The following is a 26324-nucleotide window of genomic DNA, read 5'->3' on the forward strand; positions in this document are numbered from 1 at the left end:
GGGTCAGGGCTCAGGCTCAGTCCAGGGGGGCTCCTGGTCAGAGAGGACAGGTGTTCCCTGGAGACCACAGGCTAGGAGTGTGGGCCTGGCTGGGCTGGCAGTAGATGCAGACACACCCTGACAGCTGTCATCAGAGTGACGGGAAGCTCCCGTGGCGCTCTCCATGGTCCTGAGCTCGCCTGCGCTGACCAGGGTCCTAGCTCAGCCCTGGGAATGCCCTCCACCAGCCTCTCACCGGCCCCTGCCAACCTCCTCTGTGGTTCAGTGGCTCATGTCCTAATGGCCACTCCCCCTGCCCACCATCCTCTGGCCCCCTTCCCTGCCTGCCTCATGACACCTGATCCCTGGTGTCCTCAGTTCTGGAACAGCCACAGGGCCCTCAACTCCTACAACTGGGAAAAGGGACCAGTTGTGGTCTGCATCCAGCAGCAAAAGGGTCCGACACCTACTAGGTGCTCAGGACGCCCTGGAAATGTCTATGGGGGAATTCCTGGAGGTCGCACAGTCCACCTCGTCTCCACTCTTGGGCAGGAAATGGCCCCTCTACAACCCCAGCCTGGGAGCACCTTTGAATGCACCCTCACTTCTCCATCAATTAGTTCATCTGCTTGAAAGGACATCTTGATTTTGAGCTGAAGTGCCTGCCTCCATCCCATATGACCCCAAGGCTCTGCCCATCTCCATGAGGAAGCAGGAGATGTATCTTTGCAGCAAACTCTGCCTAAGACACAAGGTGGGCACAGTGGTTGCAATGTCAGATCTGAACATTGCCTCTGACCTACCTCTCATTATCCTACCTCTGCTGGCCTCAGTTTCCCTTCTCTATAAAATAGACATATAACAAATGAGTCAATCCATGCAAAAGAAGAGCAACTGTGCCTAAGCATACGGTGGGTGCTCAGTGAGCATCGGCTTTCATTGTTACTGGAAATCAGGAAGATCTGGTTTAAGCCCCCAGCGCTGTAATTTTACTGTGTGCCCTCGGGCAAGTTACTTAGCTTCTCTGGACCTCAGTCTCAGATAGAGAAGGAAGATATCCCCTCCCTTGCAGTCCTGTGGGAGATCTGGATGAGCCGTGGTGTCAAAACATCCTGCATGGAGCCCAGCACTTAGCAGATGCTCTAAAAATACCTGCTTCTTTCCTTCCATTTGGCTTTCCTGCCAGACAACCAAATGCAGATGACATGACTGAACATGCCAGGCCTTGCTCCTAGCCAACTTTGTTAAAGGACTGAGCCAATTGGAAGGCTGCTTACTACTGACTGGCACCCATCATCCTCCTGGGCATTCTCAGTGACTCATCTGGCTTTCAGAGCCCAGGGAATCTGGAGCCCCACAGAGGGTCCAGACTCCTCTCCCAGGGTCTCAAGGGCCCTGGAGTAAGAATATTGTCCAAACTCTCACCCCAGGCCAGCGCCCCCGCCAAGTAACCATCTGGTCTCTGCTGGTCCAATTCTTAGCACCACCCATTCCAAGCACGTCAGACTGGTAGAAATGCTTTCTGTTGACCTAAATCAGCCTCCTTGGAGCTTCCGCTACTGCTTCCGGGTCCTCCCTTGGGGGTTAAGCAGAGCAAGTCAGCACCTCAGGAATCAGAAGACTCTGTGGCCAAATAAAGGTCCTTCCAATGTGAGGTTCCACGATCCCCCATGGAGAGACAGGCAGAGGAGGTAGCTACAGAGTCTGACAAATTCCAGAGCTCTGGCAAGATGCAAGAAACAACTGACGCTGTGTTTATTTCTTCATCTCTCATCATTTTATTCATCCCTTTAGCTCCTGTCTATCAGACAGCGCTCCATGAGGGTCAAGCCTATACACAGGGATGTCACCCCACAGCCGACGCATCATCCAGGCTACTGGTGGACATTTACCAAGAACCTGCAGTGTGCCAGGTACTGCCCCTGCAACGGCTGGAGAAATTAGGGGCTCATTCCTGGGCCCCCCCTGGAGGAAGGTATGTTGAGTCTCCATTTTGTAAATGAGGAGATAGATTCCTCATAGCTTTGAGGTTAAGCTACTCGCTCAGCCACACAGTGCTTGTGGGAATGAAACAGATGAGATTCCCCAAGCATCCTGCACCTGCCAACAGGTGGGCCTGGGACCCAGTGGGGCTGCAGATTTGGGGGTTCTACCCCAGGCGAAGCATGAGTGGCCTGGGTGAGGGAGGGTCTGGTGTACCCTAACCCCCCAGTCCCCAGGACTTCTACTCCCCAGCACTCCTCAGAGAGAAGTCGGCTTAAAGGGCCAGCCCTGGTCAAGGGCCCCAGCGGCCCAGTCACTGAAAAGTCCTGGCGGACTCTGTTCACCATGGTGCAGGTGGGGGAGCTGCTGCTGCTCCCATCCACAGATCAGGAAACCAAGGCACAAAGTGAGGCACAGCTACACTGGGAGCCAGTTCTTGGACCAGCCAGATGGGGCACCCCAGCCACCCCCTGGGCACAGGGATCTGGGGCCTCTACTCTTTCTGCTGGCTTAGCTCCGAAGCAGGAGCCTGGCTGAAGCCTCAGCCCAATGCCCATGCCTGGGAGCCCTTTCTGTGGTGAACCCTACCACTACCCCTGCTCCACAATCAGCCTATGTGCCCTGGCCCTCTCGCCTTCCTCCAAAGCCCTCCCCACTCAGCCTGCTCCCAGTCCCCTGCCAGCTGCCTAAGAACTTTCCCACAGAGTGGTAGCAGGTGCCTGAGAAAGTTGGTTCCCAAGGCTAGGACCTGCCCTCATCTCCTTGGAGCCTCCTTCTCTTTCCCCACTGGTCACTGGGCCACCGAGGACATCAGCGTTTGGTCCCCAGAGGCCCATGGGTAGTGAAGATATAGAGCACTTCCACCTGCCCAGAATGTTCTACTGGACAGCGCTGGAGGCTAAAGAGATTAGTCATCCTTAGACATCAGCCAATGGGGTGGCTGTGCTCAGAAGCCTGCTGTGGCTCCCACTGTCCAGCACTGAGGCTCATGGCTGCTGTGACTCCTGACCTTTTTTTTTTTTTTAAGATTTTATTTATTTATTCATGAGAGACACAGGGAGAGAGAGAGACAGAGACACAGGCAGAGGGAGAAGCAGGCTCCCAGCAGGGAGCCCAATGTGGGACTCTATCCCAGGTCTCCAGGATCACACCCTGGGCTGCAGGCGGCGCTAAACTGCTGAGCCACCCCCACCCGGGCTGCCCTGACTCCTGCCTCTTAAGATCCGCCCCTACCTTGCCTTATTCACGTTAACATGATGGTCACCACTTATCACACGCTGAGGTATCACCAGCTGTCGGCATAGGTTTTACATACACTGGCCCCTCCCGGCCGTCCTTAGAGGTAGGACTTATCATCCCCACTTTACAGGAGGAAATTGAGGAAATTGAAGCTCAGAGGGCAAAGCAACTTGCAGAGCATTCCTCTGCTCACCTGTGCACACCCACTGCTCTGCAGGGCCTGAGACCCACACGGCTGGCGGGGAGGGGAACGTGCCATTGGCCTGAGCCCCAGACACTGAAGGCTCTGAGTGATGGCCAGTATCAGCTTCCAGAGCTATCCAACAGCACGCTCTGTGATGGTGCAAACAGCTAGGCTGCGCTATCCTACACACCAGCCGCTAGCCCCGCATGGCTACTGAGCACTTGAAATTGACTGGGAGACTGAGGAACTAATTTATAATTTCACTTAATTTGAATTTTAGTTTAATAGCCACATGTGCTAGCAGCTACTGAATTGGAGCAGGCAGGTTCAGACAGGACTGGGGAGAATGGGGCAGGGGAAGGGGCAGGGGCAGGGAGCAGGGCTGATTGCACCAGCTCTGCAGGGATGGTGGGGCTGGAGGGGAGGATGCACATGGGAAGATGCTGTGTGGAGGTGAGGTGAGGCAGCCTGAGGTATCCAGCCTGGGACCCAGGGTAAGGGCGGGGAGTGGTGGTGAGCTGCTGTGGGGACACTCCTTAAACACTGGGTGACAGAGGGAGGGAGTGGGTCACAGCGTCAGGGGCAAGAGGTGGGCTGGGGGTGGGACCTGGGGAAAGTCTGTGGAGGACGGAGGAGGACGAAGGCAAGGAGCTGAGCCCAAGCCCTGGGGAGGGCACCTCTGGGTGGAGGATTGGGCCTCATTGTGCAGAGGCAGCTGGAGGCAGTAAGGTGGAGCTATGGTGTACAAGTCACAGGGCTGCCCTGAGGATTTCGTGTATGTAAAGTGTCTGGAACACTGCCTGGCTGAGCGACCACCAGGTGGGTAAGAAACAGCATCTGGTGAGGGGCAGGTGATGAGTGTTTGTCACAGGAGAGACTGAGGCATCTGAGGATGAAGCAAGGACTCCTGGTGGGTGGCTTTGGGGAGGGGAAGAGGGGGCTAGATGCAGACACAGACATCCCACGGAAAGGGTTCTGTGGGCACTGAGAACATGTGTCCCCAAACCAGGTTCTATGGAACCCCTAGGGCACTCCCGGGACCAGATGACAGAGAGAGATGGGGAGAGACAACAAAGCCTGGGACAACCCCTCCGCCCCCCTAAACACACACACATAATCAAAAAGATGCTCACTCAGCTTTTCAATTTCATACATTGTAGTTTCTCCTAGGATTTTGTTTGCAGAAAGTCTTCTACACTAAAAAGAGGTCTAAAAACCCCAGTGGGGCAGAGGCAGATGCGCATTTCAGAAGGGCCCCAGGAGCTCTGCTGGTCTCACACACACAGCTTGGAAAGCAGAGGCATAGACTGGGCCTGGGGGGCGGGGGGGTAACAGCCCTGCAGGGGGGCAGGGGGGCTCTTGCCTGAGTCCCCTTAGTGAGCAGGGAGGGAGTGTGGATGCATCCCAGCAGGGGTGCAGGGGCTGCTGGGGCAGAGGTGGGAGGAGCAGGGTGATGGCGTGACCGGCACAGCCACAGAGCTGGAGATCATGTCTCCTCCGGCCCGTTTCTGCCCGGTCACAGTAAACTCAGCAGTGATTGGCCTTGTCCCCTGCCCTGTTCATTCCATTCCCACACTGTGACTTCTCCAAGTCAGGCTGACCCTGTGTTCCCGGCGCCCAGCATGGGGCCCCGCCCAGACATTCAGCGAGTGTCTGGGGCAAGCCAAAGGGATGAGCACAAAGGTGGAACTGCAGGCACAGGGATCTGGCTGTGTCCCTGTCAACAGGGCCACATAGTCATGGACTTGCTGGGATGAAGAATCAAGAGGCTCAGCTGCCCCGCTGGGGGCTGGGGCCGGGCCCGGGTGGAGGGACGGCGCCCAGGGGTGGGGGTGGGATGTGAGGATGGCAGGTCTCTGGTGCTTCTGCCCTGCCTGAGGTGGGTCGAGAGAGCAGAGCAGTCCTGGTTTGGAGCTGGGGGTGCAGCCAGGAACAAGATGCACAGATGAGGTTCTCCCGGGTGGAGGGAAAGAGGACAGATGAGAAAACCAACAGAGGATGCCAGGTGTCAGCACAGGCCTCCCGGAGAGAGGACGTTTCAGCTGCGACCCGAGAAGGAGTCACCCCACAGAGTAGGAAACCCCCAGTGCGGTGACAGCAAAGTGGGAGGGTGTCAGGGGGGTGTCTGAGTCTGTGGTGGGCACATGGGGCCTAGTGGGGCTGGCGAGGACACCCCACACTCTGGGGGCTGTGTGGACAGAAGCCTAGGCAGCCCGTCTCAGTTGCTGCCTCTTGAGTCAATAATCCAGATGCAGCTAAACCCTCTACCTGGGCAGGGCTGGGCCAGTCTGCAGAGCAGCGGATCTGGAATATTCCTCCCAGAAGATGCCTCCTCCATCGTCGCCACCTTTGTGGTGGCTGGCACTTACTGAACGGCCCAGCTGCCAGACGCCGTGTGCTTTACTCCATTTATCCTCACAGCCACTGCATGGGGAGGACATGGGGGCCGGGGACTGAGGGACCTGCCTGAGACTCAGCAGGCGGTGGCAGGACACACCCACGCTCACCACCTCTAGGGGCCCTCATTCAGGCGGCAGGGCCTAGGCTGCCGCCTTCAGCCTCGTCCAGGGCAAGGGCCCTCCCACCTCCACCCTGGCCCCCAGCAGGAGCCCAAGGGCTTGCCACTTGTGGGTCACATGCACCTGCCTTGTTCCAGCAGGTGACTGGACCAGTCACGATAGCCCTGTGTCCACCTGCACAGCCCAAACCCCCTCTCGGAGGCTCCCTTCCACCTGTGATGGGGTGAGCCCCCTAGGGCAGCGCTCTGTGAGGCCAGCCTACAGCGAGGTAATACCACGTTTCACAAAGCCCAGAGTTTCCGGACAGGCCGCAGGAGCCCCAGAGTCCCTTCCCACCTGATGCCAGCAGGGACAGATCGCCCTGGACGGGGTCTGGTGTTGGGATCTCTGGTCCCCCGAAGAGGGCCTGGGGCTCTAAGAAGTCAGGGAACCTCCCTGGTGAGGCCCAGACTTCAGGAGGCTCCAGAGGGCCTGTAGTCTGTGGGGGGGCCTGGCTCAAGCCTGTACTGCACACCCCCGCCCTCCGCCGGCCCGATCTCTTCCCCAGCCCCGCGGGCCCAGAACTCCGAGATGGGCAAGGCAGGGTCCCACACCAACCGCGCTCACCGCCCTGAGGGGTTCTGTTTACTTGCTGTTACCCTGACCTGGCCTCCGGCCAGGGCCAGTCGGGCCCAGCTGTGTGGCCTGGGGACGCCCAATGCCCCCGCCTACTGCTGCCCTTCCTTGGCTTGTCACCAAATGGGGGAAAGAGGAGGGCGTGCCTGAGGCCTATCCCCCAGCTGCCCTCTGGCAGGGTGTGAACTGCCTCAGGTTCCTTCTACCTCCATCCCTTACAGATAAGGGAAGAGGTTCAAGGGGTCCAAGGGACCAGCCTGGCTCACCCTGAAAGTGACCCAGCCCTAGGGCCTCCTGCTCCCTACCAGTCCACTCTGCCTCAGTCTCCCCTTGACTCTCCATGCCTGGATCCCCGCAGGCCCACCTTCCCCTCACCTGACACAGTACCTGCCTCGGGTCCCTACGGTGGCACACCACAGGTGATGCAATATCCCGTCCCAGGTGCTGCAACCCTGTGTCCGGCCTTTATGGCTTGATGGCAATGGCTTCCTCCCCAGAGGCGGTCTCCTACCCCCCACTCCTGGGGCCAAGCACAGGTGGCAGTTAGGTGGCTACATGGACAGCCACCCTCAGCCTGGCGCCATCTCTGGCCTTTACCTTGGCACGTTTCCTGGCCCCACCTCTTCCTAGCCGGGTCACCTCACTTCCTGGGACTGCAACCTCCTCGTCTGCCCCAGGTAGAGACAGGTAGCCTAGTGGCAGTGAGGGCAGGTGCTGGGGACGCGGGCACAAGCGCACTTTCCAGGTGAGGGGCCTGTCAGTGCCTGGCACTTTGTAAACCACGTGCCCATCTCCTCTTGGAACCTCGCCTCCCCCCACCTCACTGGGTGGAAGGTCACCCTGAGCTGCTCCCAGACTCCCAAGGGACCGTGGGGCATTGTCAGAGGGTCACAGACGAGAAATGGAGAAGCGTGGTACGGGGGGGAAAAGCTCGGAAGTAGTCTCTCCTGGTGGGACCCTGGGTCTCCAAGAAAGCGGGGTGTTGGGGGGCTCCGCAAGAACAGCCTGAATCCTGACGGTCCCTCAGAGACCCCGCACTGTTCACCTGCAAGTGGGCTCAGTACTCAACAGCCCTGGTCCGCGGTGGGGACAGCTGGGGGCGCAGGGTTCTCTGGGAGTGGGAGCAGAGGCTGGACTCTGTGTGGCTGGCCACGGATGAGAAACTGGGGGCCCAGAGGAGACCCCCCAAACAGCTATTGTACTGCCTGGCTGCATGCCCAAGTCCACCATGAGCAAGCCATTCATCCCTTGTGGTGGGAATGACCCTCTCGGGCTCCTTCCTAAGAGGGTGAAGACATAAATCAGCCCCGGGCAGAGAAGAGCCGAGGGCAGACGGCAGAGCTTCCAGTGGGGGGGGTGCGTGTGGGGTCTCTGGGAGGCTCCTCCTCCCTCACACCCAGCTTAGCCCGTGCCTCCCCTGGGGCACTGCCCTCGACCCCTATCAGCCTGCAGAGAAAGCCCGTGGGCTGTGAGCGCCGAAGCCCTGCTCCTGGGGCTGCACAGGGACCATCAGTGCGGTGGCGGGGCAAACGGGGTGTCCTCTGTGCCCCCGTGCTGCACCTGTTGTCGGGGACACCCCACCCAGGAGGGTCGCTGAGGGCCTGGGTGAGCAGAGCTGAGGGGACTTCCCCGGGACACGGGGGCCCTGCCATTTCCGCAGAAGGAAGGAGGAGGAGGAGGGCAGGGTGCAGCCGGGGTGGCCCAAGGAAGCAGGCGGAGAGCGAGACGTGGGTGCCCACGAGCCGGGGCAGGATGCGGCTCTGCCTCAGGGGTCACATCCGTGGACTGGAGATCACCTTGAGACAAGAGAGGCCGGTGAGGCTGGGCTGAGCGCTCTCTGCCTGCTCTGGAGTTGGAGAAAGCCAACTCCCTTGTGAGCCAGGGAGGAGGGTGCTGTGCAATCAGCCCCCCCGGCCCCCCGCATGGGACACGGCGAGACGGCCAGGGGGCCGTGACAGGGGCAACTCCCTGGAATCTGGACTCAAAGAAAGCCAGATTCGAAGCCTGCCCCTGCCCTCTCCGCCCCCCGTGTGACCCTGGGCAGGCCTCTGAATACCCCTGGGCTGCAGAGTCATCGCACTGTGGGATCACTCCAGCCCTCAGCCCATGACGACTGAACACGGTCACATCCAAAAAGTCCCAACATAGACCAGTCCCTCTGAGCTCCTGACCAAGTCCAGCCCCTGGTGCTCCCCCAGGGCCTCACGGGTGTGCCCGGCGGCGGCACTGCAGGACCTGTGGGCACCTCCTTCCGAGATGCTCCCAGGCCCCAGCCCCACTCCTCCTCCTCCTCCACCTTCTCCTCACTGGCCTCTCTCCTTTTTTTTTTCTCCTTCCTGTCTTGAAACTCTTAATTTTTTGAACAAGAGGCGCTACATTCTCATCTGGCACCAGGCCCCGCAAATTCCGTCACTGCAAAGTCCCCATCAGGCCATGTGCGCCCCCCCCCAGCTCAACCCCCTCCCAAGACCCCACGCCACCCAGTTGCCCCCCACAGTCTGGCTCAGAATGAAACCCAAACTCCTCTGGGCCCACAGGCCCTGCCAGTCTGGTCCCTGATACTCTGCTGTCCCCGCCTCCACGGGGCTCCTCTGGGCTGCAGTCCCCACCTTTCATCCTCAGGGTCCTCCCCCCGCGGTTCCTCCGTCTGGAATGTGGCTGCTGCTCAGAGGGGCCCTCCTGCCCGGCCAGCTCCAGTCTGTCCGCTCCCCAGGTCATCGGCTCCCCCACAACCGCTGCGGAAGCTAGCTGTCTCCTTGTTTACGAGTTAGTGGTCTGTCTCCCCCACCCACACCCTGGGGCTCAGAATGTCAACAGCAGGAGAGCAGGGTCATCCTGAGTCTCGGTCACTGGTCACCGCTGCTCCCCACCCCCAGGACAAAGCCTGGCCCAGAGCAGGCACTCCAGAAACAGCTGTTGCGTGACCACCCAACTCTCAAGAGAAGTGATAGCAGAGTCTGAGTGACAAGTATCAGCTAGTTTGGTGGGCCTGGGGCGGCAGGCCTGGCCCGTGCAATCCATGCCTATCCGTGCCCTGCTCCCAGACCCAGAGAAAACACACCGCCCCCCGGCCCCACCTCGCTCCTCAGCCCTGCTGACATCAGCCCAGGGTGTCCAGCGGTGCCAGCCCCTCCCACCAGGCTCCCCCATCCTCCAGGGGGACAATGTACAAAGGGCCACTTCAGTGCAGAGCTTCAGCTCCATCTCCAGCCCGGAGGCCTGAGGGTGGGGGAAGGGAAGGGAGGAGACGGCCTACCTCTCATCCATCTTCATGGGGCATTCATGAACCTTCCCTAGCACAGGGCCAGGAGGACCATAGATTCAAGCCATGGCCTGGGGAGGCTTTGAGCTGGACTCTGGGAGGTGGGGGGGCGGGGGAATGCCCTTGCTGGGGAGGGGGGATATCTGTGCAGAGGTCAGTCCTGTGTACCTAGGCAGGAGTGGGGGGGTGCTCCCATGGGCACCTCCCCGAGTGTACAGGGCCCAGGTGCGGGGTGTAACTAACCACTCAAGAGTGCTCCCTTATAAGGGAGAGAGAAGAGCACACAAGGGGCAGGGGATATGGATTTGGGTCCAGCAGAGGGGTTAGAGTCAGCTCCCATCCTGCCTGAGACTCCGCTGCAAAACCAGGCACAAAGAGCTCACACAGCTGTCCCAACAACCTGACTGATAACCTGTGACCTGAGCCTGGCACCCAGGGATGCTCTGATGTCAGGCTTTCCCCATGTTCCTCCTCCTGGGCCTTGATGTCATGTGACCATCCCCCCCTCCAAGGCCAGGAGCCCAGGAGGCATCCTAAATCCTCCCTCCTGCTGACCTCACATGTCTATCACCAACCGCGTCCATTCCATACCCCGGTACTTATCCCGCTGGTACCTCTGCGCCACTGTCCCATGCCAGCTGCACCACCAACGCTCACCTGGACAAGAGCAGCGGCCTTGCCAGGGGGCTCCCACCCTGGTCACGATGAGCCAAGCCAAAGCCAGCCACATCCACAGCCTCCCAGCTTGGAACTCCTGTCCTCAGGATAAAGTCCAGATCCTGTAGAAGGCCCCAAGTTCCTGTATAATCTTTCACTTGGTGTCCCCAGGTAGGCTCAGCTGAACTGTCCTTCCCCCAGGGCTCCTCACTCCACACTGGGCTGGTGCTGCCCGACTGCCCTGGGACCCCAGCACCCCATCTGATACAAAGGAGGGGTTGACCTTGGCTTGTTTAATGAATAAATGACCCTCCCCCCCCCCAAATCCACACCACCTGCACCTGCAATCAGTGCTGCTGGGCTCTGAGGCCTGAGCTGGAGCTTGGAAAAGTCTAGATCTGCCTGGGCAGAGCATACTTCAATGAAGTGGCTTATCTACACGAACTCTATCATAATGGGAGGGCAGTGGGGGTGAGGGGAGACAGGGGAAGGACTCTGGGCTTTAGAGCACCCTGAGCAACATAATGGCTGATGGTAGGGAGGAAGTGTAGAAAGGAAGGTAAAGAACCCCGGGGTGCTTGGTGCCCGGCCCCATGCCCGGCATGTAGGAGGTGCTCGGCGAGCTGCTGCTGAGTCAAAGAATGGGCTGGAACCCTGGCTGTGCCACCCACAGCTCTAGGACCCTACTTTCTCAGAGGCATAAAAAAAGGGGAGGCTGGTAACACCCACCTGAAGGGGCCTCACAGGGATCTGGGGAGCTGCTGAGGCTGCTCCTGGCCCAGCGCCTGCAGCTCCAGAGCTCTGGGAACCTGAGCCAGCACAAGGCACCTCCTGCAGGAGTGGTCGGGAGTGGTGGTGCCCCAGCAGGTGCACAGCTGGTTGGCCCTGCCGCTCTGGGCACCTGGTGAGCCTCTGTGAAGCTGGAACAATGAGCCTTTTCTCTTTTTCCTCCCCAATTAATCTTGGCCCACCCCTGCCTGCGAGCAGCGACAGCCCCCGTGGGTCAGGCCCTGACCATCTCCACTGGGGACACTCAAGAAGCCCCCGTCAAATGGCAGGGGACACCACACAGGACTGCAGGCACTGGGCCCCTGCTCCTTAATACAGAGCCACCCATCTGTTCTTGCTCCTTTAATTACTCAGTCCTTCCCACTCGCTAGATCCAGAGAGCGTTCCAGAAAAGGCCCGCAAGTGCCCAGACGTCCCACTGAGTGTGGGGAAGAAGAGACAGCAGTGAGCAGACCGCCACCATAGGGTGACAGGGTCATTCCAGGAGTCAGGTAGCCGGGGTCCAGGCCTCAGCAATGCCACGAACCGCCCACCAAGGGCAGCGCCCCTTCCCGAGTGAAGCGCTGCATCTCATCTCACCACCACACAGCCATCTCACGAAACTGAGCTTTGGGGGGCCAGTCCTGTCTGAGATCAGGCAGCAGCAAGCTGTGGGGAGGGCCCGGCTCAGCACAGACCACAAGCACGCCTACCAAGGCTCACCAATGCTCAAGACCTCCCCCACCCCGAAGCACCTCAGTTTCCCCACTGACCACGGGAGACCTGATTCTCCTGCTTCCTGCTCCATCTTCCTCCCATAAGTCCCGTGACTCGGCTTCTCTGGTCTGAATCGATGCTGTGTTCTGGTGTCTGGGTCCCCAGGTTCCCTTTCAGAAAGTTCTGCGGCCCAGGTCCTCCTGCCTGCCAGGGGGCTTCATATTGTGAGCTCCAGCCAACCCGCTTCCTTTTCAGCACCCTGTATTCCCTTCCAGCCCCCTAGCAGTAGGGCCCACAGCCCAAGAGCCCGTTCCAGCTCCATCGGCATCTGCTTGAGAGCCGCAGAACCAGCAAGGAGGGCCAGCACGAGGTTCCCAGGGCCGCAGGGGATGGGCGAGCACACCCACAGCTGGGCAGGAACGCCCTGGCCCAGGGCCCCCCCGACTCTCCAGGGCGATGCTTCTGACCGCCGTGGCCCTGCTGGCCTCTGCCCTCACCAGTCTGCACTGCGACAGCCCCCAGGACGGCACTTCCCGCGGTCAGAGACCTTGTATCATGTCTCTTTGGGGTCAGGGCCTGGTACCTCCTCGGTGGGTGTTTGCTGAATGAATTAGCCGGTGTGCTGGAGGTATGGGCAAGATTACATGCTGGCGCAGCGTGAAGGAAGGACAAGAGTCCACTTACGATGGAGCTGCTCATGCTGTGTGCAGGGGGAGGGGATGTGCACAACGACGCAGACATGAGCACACCCTGGAGTCGGCAGATCTGTGGCCCTGGCACCTGAGCTAGGATCAGGGCTCAGCTGGATTACAAATACCGTTTCCCTGACCGCATGGCAGGAGGACGCCGGAAAGGCGCTCGGGGCAGGAGTCAGTAAGGCAAGGAGCCAACAGTGATGCGTACCCACCGGGCACGGGGATGGAGGTGAAGCCCGCAGCTAACGGGGGTGGGAGGGGGCTTTCCAGGCGGAGGTGGGATGGCAAGGGTCCTGAGGCCTAACGGTGCCACAGGAAGGCGGGCAGAGGTTCGAATGGAATTCTCGGGGTGCCACATCCCCCAGCAGCCGCATGCTGGGACGCTCACTGACCCACTTTGCCAGGATGAGAGAAACACAAGCTGTCTGCCACCGGCGCACCTGTCCTGGCAGATGTGCCTGGGGCCAGGCAGCTCCCCTGGTCCCTCTGGAAGCCACCCGCAAGTGGTGACCCCAGAACCAAGCAAATGGGGGCGCCGCCTGTTCCCAGTGCACCTTTTCTTAGACCTCTCTCCTTCCGATTACGAACTGCATTTTTCTGATCACAAAGGTTTCACATACATCCCAGAAAACTGGAAAATCACAGCAAAAGAAACAGGACAGCATCACCCACCATCCCCTGAGCTAACCTTTTAGTCAAAGTTCTTAGACTTCTTCCCCCCCGTGTACCTTTTTGCTGGAATAAACTCTCCACATGGATTTCCTGCCAGCTTTTGGACAGCAAGCGTTTTCTCTAAGGAGCTTGGTCTTCCACGCGCATGAGGACAAAGTGCTGACCTGAGCCCTGGGGACTTTGCTCCTGGGCTTCTTCCCATCCCCCACCCCTGGATCCTATGGAGACGCTCCAGCTTGGGGGACGGGTCAGCCCCAGAGGGCCTATCAGCCGCTCTCTGTCTAGGTCAACCCCAAGCACCTGGGGCCTCCAGCGTTCCCTCTGTGAAATGGGTGTGTGTGGCCGGCTACAAGGTCCCCTGTGTGAGCTGAGGTGACAGTCACCTGCCCCTTACAGTTGCTTCCCCTGTCCCCTCCACTGGCATCTCGAGGCCCCTCGGCAGACCTGCCCTGCCCTCAAGGTTCTCAGCATCCTGTAGAGCAGACAAATGGAAATTCTGGCAGAGAGGATCAGCCCAGCCGTTGGGGTGGGGATCAGGGCTTCCCGGGACAGGGAGGGGGTCTTAAAGGATGAGCAAGCACCTGCCAGGAGACAAGGGGAAGGCCATTCCAGACAGGGGGACAGCATCTGCAAAGGCCAGGAAAGCTGGCACCTGGGCTTCCAGTCTAGGTGGGGGTACCGGGCCTGGAGGCAGGGACCACGGAGCCCGTTACATCCCCCCACTGCCTGTACCCAGATGAGGCCTCAAACATCTCTGACAGCAGTGACATGCCAAGCCCCAGTGGCAGCCCTGGACACCCGAGAGGGGGTCTGCCTGGGGGCCCCACTCCCCAGACCTCCTCCCAGCCATGGTGGAACCTCAACATCCTTTGCTCTTTACCTTGGGGATGGCAGGGGTGACCTGGAACCAGTCACTCATCCTCTGTGGGCCTCGACCCAGAGCCTGTCCCAGAAGCCTGTCCTGGGTTGTTCCAAGGACCAGATGGGACCAAAGGCCTGGCTCTGCCTCCACTGACCAAAGGGGCTCCCAAACACCTACTGTGTGCCGGAGCCCCCAACACACGCCTCTTTGTTTCTCTCTCCCGCCAGCCTGGAGAGAGGCCTCTCTCCCCACCACTACCCTGGACAGATGCAGAAGACCCCTTGGGGGCAGGCTTTCTGACTCCAGGATATGGGCATCGCTGCAAACGTAGAGTCAATCCTCCCAGCCACTGCTAGAACCAAGTGAGATGATGAGATAATCAGTGCTTTGCACACTATGCAGGGCTGCACAGAATCCTTGGTTCTCTGGCCCAACGGGCAGGACTCTGGCCCGGAAATTGCACTCCTGGCTGTGGGCCTAGCAAGTCGTCTGCCGTCTAGGACTCAGTTTCCATAGATTGCATGAGGATTACTTAAGCACACTGCTCAGGGCTCCCGTGATACTGAAATGAAGTCATGCAAGAAAGCACCAGCATCTCAGGACACCTGCGTGGCTCAGCGGTTGAGCATCTGCCTTTGGCTCAGATCGTGATCCCGGGATCCTGGGATCGAGTCCCACGTCAGGCTCCCAGCACGGAGCCAGCTTCTCCCTCTGCCTGTGTCTCTGCCTTTCTCTGTGTCTCTCATGAATGAATAAAATCTTTAAAAAAGAAAGAACCAGCATCTCGCTCTCATTCGAGCCATCAACGAGTTCCAAGCATTAATCATCACAGTCCTAGGAGATGGTGAAGAAGGCGCCCCTTCAATCCTTCTCCTAAACCCGCCACTCTGCTCAGCTTCCAGAAGCGGCCTGCCACGCTCACGACCATTCAACAAATATTTAAGAAATATTTACCAAATGCCTTTTCCATGTCAGGCAAGGTGCCAGCCCCCAGAGAGTGCCTGTGTGCCCAGCCTGGAAGGCCAGCTCCTCCCCTGCCGTCACCAGGCCTCCCTGCTCCCCCTTCCTGGCCACCATCACTCATATGGGGTCCATGGCCAACTGGGACCTGTTTCCAGAAGGAAAGGGCAGAGCAGGTGTCTGGATAAAAGGGTGTGGGTGTCACTATGGTGTGTGCAGAGCTAGGTTAGGGTAGTAGGGAGCAGAGGCTGGGAACACAGGTGGGGATCTGGGTTGAGGGCAGGGCGTCTCTCATGGCAGCTTGGACTCCACGGGGCTGGGCAGTGCTTCTCGGAGTCCAAAGGCCTCTGTAGCTCCAGGTCAGCATTTTAAAAACTGGGTTTCCAACCCTCAGAATCCCATGGTGGGATTCTGACTCAGCAGGGTGGGGTGGGGCCTGGGAAATATGTATTTTTCCCAAGTGGCCCAGGTGAGGCTGATCAGGGCTTCCAGATAAAGAGCCCCGGGTCTCTGGGAAAGAAGGGAGTGGCTCCAGGGCTACAAGGAGGGTTTGGAGGCCAGGACACCAGTGAAGTGGCCATCTTGGGTGTCCAAGCTTCAGGGACCATTGTCCTCTGAGTGACAGAGGGGCCCAGACTAGGAGCTTCATCAGACTCTGGGGTCTCCAGGCTGGATGCCATCCCTGCCCCTTTCTGGCCCTGAGCCCCGGGCCCCAGGCACCCTCAAACTGCCAAATAGGAATAATAATAGCACCTACTTCGAGGGAAGTTAGGAGGCATCGCTGGGATAATGCAGACAAAGTGCTTGGCCCAGCGCCCAGCACATAGTAAGTGCTCGATAAATAGCAGCAAATGATTATGACTCAGAGGTCAAGGTGGGGTAGAAGAGTCTGGGAAGTCATCCATCACGGGCCTCTGTCAACCAGAATCCCGGAGACTGCCTCTGGCCGCCCTCCCCTGCTCAGACCCCCATGTGGGCTGCTCCTTCTGGGAAGTTCCCAGCCTGCCTGGAGAGGGCAGCTGGAGGCCAGAGCCGGGAGGAGGCCCCAGTGTCAGCAGGGCTCCGGCCTCCTATTCTGGCTCTCACCCTGCCCCTCCCAGGGGATTCCTACTTCAGTGGGAACCAAAGTCTTGAGCCAAATAGGCTCTAAATTCAGAAAACAACGGAGTAATTAGGTATGTGAATGTTTCCTATTGTTCCAATTTTATTCACATAGAAAAGATGAAACTAAGTGAACCCACAGGGGACTTTCTACTTGAGGCTGGTGCAAGAAAAAGTATTCTGGGACCCTCTTCACTTCCTGGATTCCCCACAGGAGCCTGGGCCCATGTGGCCTCATATTAGACCACAGGAGGGTGGTCCATCCCTTCCACTGTGCCTGGTTCCGCCTCACCCGAAGCCTCACTTCCCCTTCCAGGGGGTGAGGAGAAGCAGGGTCTCAGTGACCATCCCTCTGTGGTCCAGGGCCACCCTCCCGAGGGTTAGCCTCCGCCCATAGGGATAAAGAAGGGAGAAGAATGGGGAGAAGGACAGGGCCACTCCCTGGGGCTGATAATCACTCATTTATTCTTCCATTCATTCATTTGAGCTCCTATGGGACGGGGAACTCGCAGCCAAGCAGAACACGCGACAGCAAACATGTTCCAGAAACCCGTGTGGTCCTCCGCCGGCCCACAGCAAGGAGCTTCCCTGCACAACTGCTGCTCAGCCCAGATGGAAAGGATGGGTCACCAGTAACAAGACACTGTGCCTCAATTTCCCCATCTGCAAAGGGGATATCATGGTACCTCCGTTGTGGGTAGCTGTAGGGATACAATAAATGTTGGCTATTCATATTCTAATGGGCGGGCAGTGTGCAAGGGGGGTGGGGGGGCTGAAAGGCTAGGGGTGACAGAAGGGGAGATTTGGGGTGGAGGGCTGGCACCATGGAGGAGGCTTTGGGAAGGTGACAGGGTTTTAGGGACACAGGAAGAGGTGGGTGGAACATTTGGGGAGGGAACAGCATAAGCAAGGGAACAGAATTTGACGTCTGAGGCTGATCAGGACCCGATCTCAGAGCTCTGTGAGCCAGAAGCTTGGGCTCCAGCTGGGTCATTCTGTGTAGGCAGCCCAAACCAGGCCAAGGTCAAGGGGAGCTAGAGCAGGAGTGAGGCAGGGTCAGGGGTGTGGAGGTTCCCAGGAAGGCAGGACACCGCCCTCCTTCCCCCCTGCCCTGCATCTCACTGTGTGTACGTATTTGGAGTGATCGCTGGCCCTGCCCTCAACCTGTCCAACGCCCCCCCCCCGCCCCCCGCCACTCGGCTACAGTATGGCCCCACAGCTCCCCAGGTCTACCCAACCAACAGTCTCTGGAGCCTTCTCTCCTTTTTCAACTGCCATTTATGAAGCACCTACTGAATGCCTGGGGGCTGAAGTTGGCATGCGCCAGCTCCCGCTGTGAGATGGATAAGCTGTTGGTAGCGTGAAAGGGGCCTTGCTGGGAGGTTTACACCATAGAAGCCTTCTGACTGTTCATCAGGGACCTTTTTGCTCCCAGAGAGCCTACTGCCAGCATGCCCTTGCCCCATGCCCAAGCAATGGACACAGAAGTCAGGCCCCTGCCTACAGAGGCTCACAGAGAAGATGACGGCAGCAATGTAGACACCTCATGTGCTGGAGCAGGCTGTCTTCAGGGAGGCAGGGGTGAACCGGGAGACTCATCTGAAATGCCCACCAGAAACCACACCAAGCTGCCCCAATAGCCATAGTGCGCATCATTCCCACTTCAGAGGCAAGAAAACTGAGGCAGAGAGAGGAGAGTCAGTTGTCCACAGTCGCACAGCAAAAATGGACAGTCAAGATTCAAACCCGGGCCACTGGATCCGGAATCCTTGCTTTTAACTTCTGCACGTGACTGCCCCAATGTGCAATTATTGTCACTCCCCCCCTGCCCCTAAGCAGCCAGCACAGGGCTAGGCCAGACCATGGATGCCCAGTGGTATTTGCTGCCCAACTAGATTCTAGATTCCGTTCTCCTGGGGGTAAGGTCTGTGTCCTCTCCACCTGGCTGCTCACGACAGTGCCCCTCACAGGAGGATGTTGTGTTTGTTGGTCTCAATGTCTGAAGAACCTTCTGGAAGGGAGCCCTGGTCCCCATGATCAGGGCTAGAGCTAGCTAGCAGGAGGGGGTGCAGCGTGGAGAATAAAGGGGCTTCAGGGAACACAGCAGGGTCACTGATTGGTGTAGCTAAGGTGCCCGTGGGGGCAAGAATGCGCTGTGTGCAGACCACCCCCACCTCAGCCACTGGCCACTGCTTCTCTCTTCTCCCAGAATAACGTGAGGATGTGCACGCGCAATTCCCCCAACCCTTGGCTTCCCCCAGTTGGGTCCAGCCCTCACGTGATCCTCATCACCCCCCGGAGGGTGAGCCTGGCCCACCAGCTGAAATCAATGTCCTCATTTTCCAGGTCATCATACTGACGCAGCAGACAGGGATTTCCCGAGTCCTTCTCAGGTGCTGGGTGGGTACCCTAAACTCATCATCTCCCTCAGACCTCTCTACAACCCTGTGGGGGAGTCTCCCCATTAGACAGGCGTGGAAACTGAGCCTTCAGGAAGCTGACTTGCCTGCGGCGGTCCAGCCACCACAGGAAGAGGGATCCCAGATGTGGGTCAAGCAGCCCTGACCACAACAGGGGCACTGGGCAGACAAGGAGGGGGTGCCGAGCCAGATGGCAGCACTCCCAGCCCCATCAGCACCTCACTGTCCTCAGGAGCTGCTAGTGCCAGCTCCCTGGTAGGGCCTGTCACCTCACCTCCACCTGCCCGTCCTTCCTCAGCTCTGGCACTCGTGTCTTCCCCTCACTGTGCTTGACCAGCACCCCCTCCAGCTCTCCGCACACACCAGGCACCCCACACCCCCTGGGCCGGGAGCCTCTGGGCGTGCCATTCCCTCCACCTAGAGTGCCCTTCCTTCCTCTCCCCAGCGAGCCAACTCTTCCAGCAAGTTCTCTCTCCTCCTTGGGCTAGCAGCACCTCTTTCAAACTTTCAGAGGACCCTGGGCCCATCTCCTCAGCCCTTGGAGGCCCCCTGCCTGGATCTTTAGTAACTGCCCCAGGAGGTGACGCCCCAGTGCCCACAACTCCCCGTCGGCCAGATCTGGACTGCTGTCCCAGGAGCGGAAAGGGGAAAGGAGCGCCGTCGGGATGGGGGCAGTGCCGGTTCCGGGGGGCCACGGAGGGGTGTCTCTGGGGTAGGATTCCTGCGCGCAGCCCTTCTAGGGGGTCTTCCAGAGCTGGGAGAGTCACCTGACCTCAGGCCGCCAGGGCTGGCTGAGACCCCTCCTGCTGCTCGCGGCACCCCAGCTCAGGCACCACCGTTCCCACTTACACCCCAGCGCGCTCCCCTCCCCACCCCCGGTTCCAGAACTCACTATTTGCGGATATTTATAGCGCCCTCCCCCAGCCAGGTTCCCTCCCCCGCCCTGGGCAGTGCAGTGAAAAGAGCGGGAGCCCCCCCCCAAGAACTGGGGGTGCTCTCCCCACTTCCCTCTGCCTGGTCGCCGCGAGCAGCCACGGTCCCAGCCCCCGCACCCGCCCTGCTCCGGGACCGCGCCTGGGCCTCCGCCGCCGCAGCCCGGGGTCGGGGGGTGGGGAAGGCGGGCGCCGAGGCCTCCCGCCCCCAGCCCCGCGCCGCGCCGGAGGTTGGGGGGGTGGGGGGGGGCGGCCCAGCGCACAAAGCGCCGCTCGAGCCCCGCGCTTCGGGGACGCCCCCCGCCCAGGCCGGGGGAGGGGAGCGGAGGGATGAGGCTTTGCCCTCCGGGGCCGGGAAAGCTCCGCGGAGCAGCCGGGTTGGGGGAGGGGGCGCCGGAGCCGAGGAGCCTCCCCGGCATCCCGCCCCCCCGCCGCGGCCCCGGCCCTCGGCCCTCGGCCCCGCGCGGCCGCCCCCGCCCCCGCCCCCGCCCCAGGGTCACGTTCGGGAGGGGGCCGTGGGAGCCGTGACGGGGGCGCCGCGAGCGCGGAGGCGGCGGCGCGGAGATGGAGGCGGCGGGCCGGGGTGCGGGGACGGCGGGGCTGCGGCGCGGGCCCCCGGGACGCCGGGGTCAACTCACCCATCGCCCGCTGGGTCTCAGCGGCGGCGGCAGCAGCGGCGGCGGCGGCTCCGCGGCCCCCGGGGCCCCCGGCGGGGAGATGCTGGCGTCCGCCGCAGCCTCTCGCCCCATCCCGGGCTCCGGCGGCGGCTGCGGCGGGCGCCCGGCATCGCGGGCGGCGCGGCCCCGGCCCGGCCCCGATCCCCGCCCCCCGCCCCCACCTCCACCCCGTCCCGCGGGCCCGGCGCGGCCGCCTGGCTGCACCCCGGGGCCGCGGCTGGGGGCCGGCGAGCGGACGGGCGCGGGGGAGGGCCCCCTGGAGGCGCGCGGCGGCGGGGGGTGCGGAGGCGAGGCCCGGGCGCGGCGCGCAGAGGTGCCGGCTCCCGCCCGACTCGCCGCTCCGGCCCCCGCCCCGCCCCCACCCCGCCCCCGCCCCCACCGGAGCCCCCTCCCCTCCGCCGCCCGCCGCCCGCCGCCCGCCGCGCTCCGCTCGCCGCGCGGGGCCGGGGGCGCCTCGGGCCGCAGTCTCGGGCCGCCGCCGCTCCGCGCCTCCCGCGTGTGCGATCAAATGTGTGTGTGTGCGCGCCCCTGCCTGTGACCGTGCGTGCGCCGGCCCACGGCCCGGTGCGTCCTGGGCGGTTGTGTGTGCGAGGGGAGGCGGGGCGGGTCAGAGAGTGTGTGTCTGTCTGGCGTGTGCACGGTCTGCGCGTCCGCTTCTGTACGTGCGTGGATGTGTGCGTCTGGGTTGTGCAGTGTGCACGGGACTGTGTGACCTCCAGTCCCGGGGAGTGCATGGGCGTGCACAGCTGCGCTATGGTGTGTGCGTGGAGCCGGCGGCTGTGCCTGCGTGTGCCTGGACCGTGCCAGTGTGCACAAATCTGTGACCGTGTGGAGGGACCTCTAGGGCTCGTGTGCGTGCGTGGCTCGCGCGGCTGTGCTTCTGTGTACACCCATCCAGGAGCGCGTGCAGAGGCCTGGTCTTCTATTGTGGCGCGTGCGGAGCGCTAGGCCTGGACGGAGTCTACGCAGCTGTGCGCGTGTGTGTGGGTGGCCAGTGTAGCCAGTGTATACCGGCCGGGGTCCACGGGCCTCCGCCTGCCTGCACCCTCCGGCGCCCTCCTGCCTGCGTCCGCATAGGCACGTGCCCGAGCCGCTGCGCCCCTCTTCCCAGCCGGGCCCAGTGACTCCTGGCTCCGCGTACACCTCCCCTCCTCGCGCCCGCAGCGGGCACCCAAGGCCCCGGGTCCGCGCCCCGCCTACCTCTTGAGCCTCCTCTCCTGCCATCCGGCCACGGGTGGTTCTCCAGGCACCCACCACTTCAGACCACGGCTCTTCATGACGTCGCTCGGGGCTTCGAGGCGGCCTCCGCGCTTCTGGCACCTTCTTCCGCTCAGGGATTCCCTGGAGAAGCGGCCACTTCTGCCCCGTGTGCCGGGCACCCTGGGTGTACAGGGAGCACGTCTCTGAGCGGAGGCCGGGGTGTGTGCGGGGGCAGGGAGACGCCCCCGGGCGCGCGAGGTGCCCCTGCCCTTGCTAGGCCCTTGCAGCAGCCTCTGCCTGGGCTTCCCGGTCCACGTGCCCCTGCCCACCCTCATCTACTTTTGCCAAGCAGTCGTGACCCTTCAACGTTCGTCTGAGCCGGTCGCTCTCCCCTGTGACTCCTCAGTGGCTCCCACTTGCCCTCAGCTTGAGCTGAGCGCCTGGGCAGGGCAGGAGGCCCTGATGACCTGGCTCCATCTCTTCTCTGGCCACACCCCCACCCCTCCTCTCCCTGGAGACTCCCTCTAAGCCAAGAGTAGGCAAACTATTTTGCGTAAGGGCCAGCTAGGCGATATTTTAGGCTTTGCTGCCCGTAGAGTTTCTGTCTCAACTACTCAGCTCCGCCACCGTAGTATAAAATCAACCTTAGACAATATGGGAAGGAATGAGCATGGCTGTGTTCCAATAAAACTTTATTTATGGACACTAAAGTGTGAATTTCATGTAATTTTCCTGTGTGTGAAACCTTATTCTTCTTTCTTTTTTTTTTTCCCTAATCATTTGAAAATGTAAAAGTCATTCCCAGTTCACACCACTCTGAGCACATCCCTGCACCTTCGTGTCATCCTTATGACTCACTTGCTTCAGGTATTCTGTTCCGTCACTCCCTGCAAATCCCATCTATTCTAACCCCAACATCCTCTTGCCCCCCCTGCTCCTCCAGCCGACTGTCTGCCCTTCTCTTTCCATCCCCAATGGAAGCCTCACTGCTGCTCACTCAGGCGTGCCTCTCCCTGTGCCTCTGCCTGGGGACTCTCAGAAACAGAGACTCTTTGCTTGCCCCTGACTTCCCCAGGAGAATCTGCTCTTCCTCCCCTGGTCTCCCACAGCCACTTGGGAGACCCATGAGAGAAGTACGGTTTCAGGTCTGGCTTGCTCTGGGCATCCAGGAAAGCTCACAGCTGGCCCATTAGCACCAGGCTGGGAACAAAATAGCGTATCCTTCACTTTTCACAGCTCCCATCGAGGGGTGCCTAAGGTAACAAGACCGGGAGGCCCTGGAGCCTGGACTCAAAACCAGATTTGTGGGACTCTCATTCATTCTCCCTGCCGTGGGCGGAGTGCTCGTAGTGAGCAACCAGTAGCATTCATCTCTCCTCTAGTGTGTACTCTTTCTCCCTGGGACAAGCTCTGGCTCCCAAGGCTATGAGCCAAGAAGGTCCGGATCAAGGCCTGAGCCACAAATATGTCTTCTTGTCCCTTGAAATTTTTTAATTGATTTGGGTGAGCAGATAATAGCTACACACAGCACAAATTTGAAAATTATTGAAAGATGTCCAGTGGAAAGTAAGCTTCCAGCCCCAGCCCCGGCCACCCGTTTTCCCTCATGATTTTTTTTTTTTTTTTTTTTTGGATGTGGTTCATTTGATGTGAAGCCATTTTGTTGTGACCTAAAAACCAATCCATTACATTTATAGCTTGTCTCCCTTTCGGTTTTTTAATATGAGGTGTGAAACAGATGTTTTCTCCTGTTCCTTGAGCCTCCAGGCTGAGCGGTAAGGATCTGCGGGGAGGGTCCCACTGTTCGGGGGTAACTGGATTCAGAAACCAGAGAGATCTGGCTTGGGTCTAGGTACTTGGGTCTTCATGTACGTGGCTTACCTCTGTTTCCTCATCTGTGAAATGGGGATAAGGAAGCCTCCCTCCTCAAGCTCCTCAGAGAGGGAAATGGGGCCCTGTGCATTAGGTAACCCCCTTAGGGCCTGCCAGCCAGGCTGTCTTAGCTGGTGCGGTGACTGCAGGGCCACTGTTTCCACAGCACCCTTAGCTGGGTCCATGGGAGACACTCAACAAATATTTGCCAGGAAAAGAAAATGATTAATACCACTGTGTACATACTACCCGTCATTTAAAAAAAACAAAAAACAAAAAAAAGTGGTTGCTCATTTTGACCTGTCTGAAAATGGCCACTTGAGGAAAGCCGTGCTCCCAAGGCCCTGCTTCAGTGGGCTATACCCTGAACCCCTCATGAGAGCACCCCCACCCCCACATGGGTGCTCTTAAGTCCGTGCAGGGGTAAGGCACCCCGCCAGGGCAGCTGTGTAGAGGAACAAGTGTGGGATTGCCCTGCCCGGAGCCGGCTTGGGTCAGGCTATGGGGTCTGCTCGCTGTGCTCCATCCTCCCCCCAACACTCGGGTCTTCATTCTCCTGACCTTTCTAGATTCCAAGCTTCTCGTGAGGCCACAGGGAGTCAGCCTTGGTGGGGCCAGACTGAAGCCAGCCTCCGTCTGCCCGGTGCGCTCTGGCAGTCTCGGCGAGCGTTGGGGGCTGTGCATGGCCAACCTGCCCTCCCAGCCCGACAGACATGACTAGTGACCTGCTTGGTCACATACCACTGGCCGCAGGCAGAGCCAGCACCCCAGGCCCCACCTCCCTACCCTCCGAACACTGGGAGCCCACTTCTGAGACAGCTGGCCAGGAGGGGAGACAACCCTGTTTCTTTTCCAGCATTGAGAGAGGTCTGGCACACAGCAGGTGCTCAGCAGGCGGAGGGGCTGAGCACTGGCGGGATTAATCCAGCCCCGCTGTGTGTCCCAGTCATTTCAAGGTCCAAAGCCTCAGTTTCCTCTTCTGTAAAATGGGACTAATCACAGCCCAACATCACACTGATGTCACTGGAACCTGGATCTCTCCAACCTCTCCATCCTCACTCACTTCTTGTCCTATCTCTAAGCCACTATAGGGGATGTGCGGGAGGCGGGAGGGGCTGGGGAGGCTTGGTAGGTGGCCCTCCTTCACCACCCCCTCCTCCAGAGCCTGACAAGGAAGCTGTGGGAGCCTGGAGCTGAAAGAAGCCCAGATACAAGATTAGCCAGCCCAGGGGGTGTCACCTTACAGCTCTGCAGCCCTCTTTCACCTGGGGCTGATTTGGCTCTGTGAACAATCGCTGGGTCTGTTAGCCCTTCCTGCAGCTGCTGCCTGGCCCATGGGAGCCACATTCCTCCCTCCCCGGGGTCATCTCACTCTTGGCCCCGGTCCCCGAGGTGAGGAGTCCCTGACCCCTGCTGAGGGCCAAGCACCGGCCTTGCCAAGGCTCCTGGCACGCAGGGAGCGTGAGCTGGCTCCAAGCCTTTGGCGTCTTCATCTGCAGAATGGGCTCGAGCAGGGCTGCTTGACCCCTCACAGGCGCCAGCAGGGCTGTTCAATAATCGCTCGGTTCCCCTCCTTCTCTGTCACCTGCCGGCTGAAGTCGCTGGACCCCGCAGCCTGTCCTGCCCTCCCTCTGCTCATTGATAAATGAGCCCTTCCCAGAAGCACACCGCAGGCAGCCCTCTGAAATGCTTGCCGCTTCTCCAAACTTTCTCAGCCCTGCATTCGGCCCATCTCAGTCTTTCTGCCCAGAAAGCCTTTCTGGCAAATCTTCTACTCACCCTTCAAGACCCAACCCAGGTGTGCTCTCCCCCCAGAGCCGCACACCCTGTTTGGAGAGTTCTCACATCACCTCTGCTGCTCCTGGACTCTGCCTGCAGTGCCCTCCCCAGCCCATCAGCCCATCTCTAAGTACTCATTGCACCCATCCCAGCCTCTATGGCAAACCCCATCTCATCCGGTGCCAAAATGTTTCCAGAAAGGCCCTGCAGGGAGGCCAGGATACCAGACAGGAAGCGCTCGGGATCCCAGCCTCCAGCCTGGCCTCTCTGGCACAAGGATGAGATGGGGTTTGCCCTGGCGCCTGGCTCAGTGTGGAAGACGGAGGGCTTGGAGACTGGGGTCCCTGATGCTCCCGGTCCATGTGGGCCAGGTCCTGCAGGTCATCCTGCCTGGGTGACCTTGGACAAGGCTTCTCTTGTTCAAGCCTCAGTTTCCACACGTGTTAAGCAGAGGGGATGGACTCAATGGGAGGCCAGGACTCTCCTAAAATTCTCTGCAGCGTGGCATGTATGTGTGTGTGTGTGTGTGTGTGTGTGTGTGAGCATGTGGAATGTGCATGCGCATGCATAAACATGGGTGTTCATGTATGTTTGCGAGGATGCAATCATGTACTTGCTTGTGTGAACCTGTGTGTGCACATCACGCACATGCATGTTTTTCTGGGAGAAGGTCTATGGTTGTTACTGGATTCCCAAAGGGTTCAGGACCCAGGTGAGGAACTGCCGGGCTCTCCCCCACCATTCCTTGGGGCCCCTCCCACTGTGGGGACTCCTGTCACTCTTCCAAGGCTCCCACCTGTGTCCTTGCTGTACCTTCCCCACGCCTGTTCCTGCTTCTGCTCCCTTCCCACGGAGCAGTCAGTGTGGCTCTGGATGGCACAGGTCAGATCACCTCCCTCCTCTGCTCAAATCGTGCTGTGGCTCCCATCTCACCCAAAGTGAAGTCAGAGTGTGGGTGGGGGGGTTCACAAGTCCCTGCCTGGTCAAGACTGGTGCCTCCCTGGCCCCTCCCTCCAGGCTGTCCCCGTGCCCATCAACCTACTGTGTGCTGGCTGTTTCCTCCATCCAGACCTCTCTTCCCCCTCCAACCCAGGTACCCATGGGGTGCCCTCTTTTCTCCGGTCTCAGTGCAATGTGGGGCTACCTCAAATGGCCCTTAGGGTGCAGCTCCCTGACCCCTTTGTCTGCTCTCCTTTCTCCACAGCACTTTTGGCCATCTAACATACAAGGC

The 26324-nt window shown here is 59.9% G+C and overlaps 1 protein-coding gene and 1 long non-coding RNA gene across 10 annotated transcripts in view; one reads left to right on the top strand and one right to left on the bottom strand.

Annotated features, from left to right (window-relative positions):
- MGAT3 (beta-1,4-mannosyl-glycoprotein 4-beta-N-acetylglucosaminyltransferase) overlaps positions 1 to 26324 on the bottom strand; it is a 40875-nt gene that overhangs the window by 11495 nt on the left and 3056 nt on the right. For 2 of the 9 annotated variants that reach the window (XM_072843890.1, XM_072843892.1), the window contains exon 3: positions 21443 to 21622. In XM_072843890.1, coding sequence (XP_072699991.1) covers positions 21443 to 21519 — 77 coding nt within the window. In that variant the 5' untranslated portion in view covers positions 21520 to 21622. Of the gene's footprint in view, positions 1 to 6906; positions 7130 to 9128; positions 9277 to 10438; positions 10464 to 11167; positions 11189 to 11979; positions 12263 to 13346; positions 13444 to 20203; positions 20358 to 21442; positions 21623 to 26324 lie in introns of those variants that run through there. The other 7 variants (XM_072843894.1, XM_072843889.1, XM_072843893.1 and 4 more) reach the window with 7 other exon arrangements.
- LOC140642811 (uncharacterized) lies at positions 1548 to 14971 on the top strand. Its single transcript, XR_012039210.1, has 3 exons — positions 1548 to 1670; positions 1774 to 1954; positions 14380 to 14971. It is a non-coding gene; the product is annotated as an uncharacterized lncRNA (long non-coding RNA).

This window comes from Canis lupus, chromosome 11 (genome assembly GCF_048164855.1).
Source record: "Canis lupus baileyi chromosome 11, mCanLup2.hap1, whole genome shotgun sequence".
Lineage (NCBI taxonomy): Eukaryota > Metazoa > Chordata > Mammalia > Carnivora > Canidae > Canis > Canis lupus.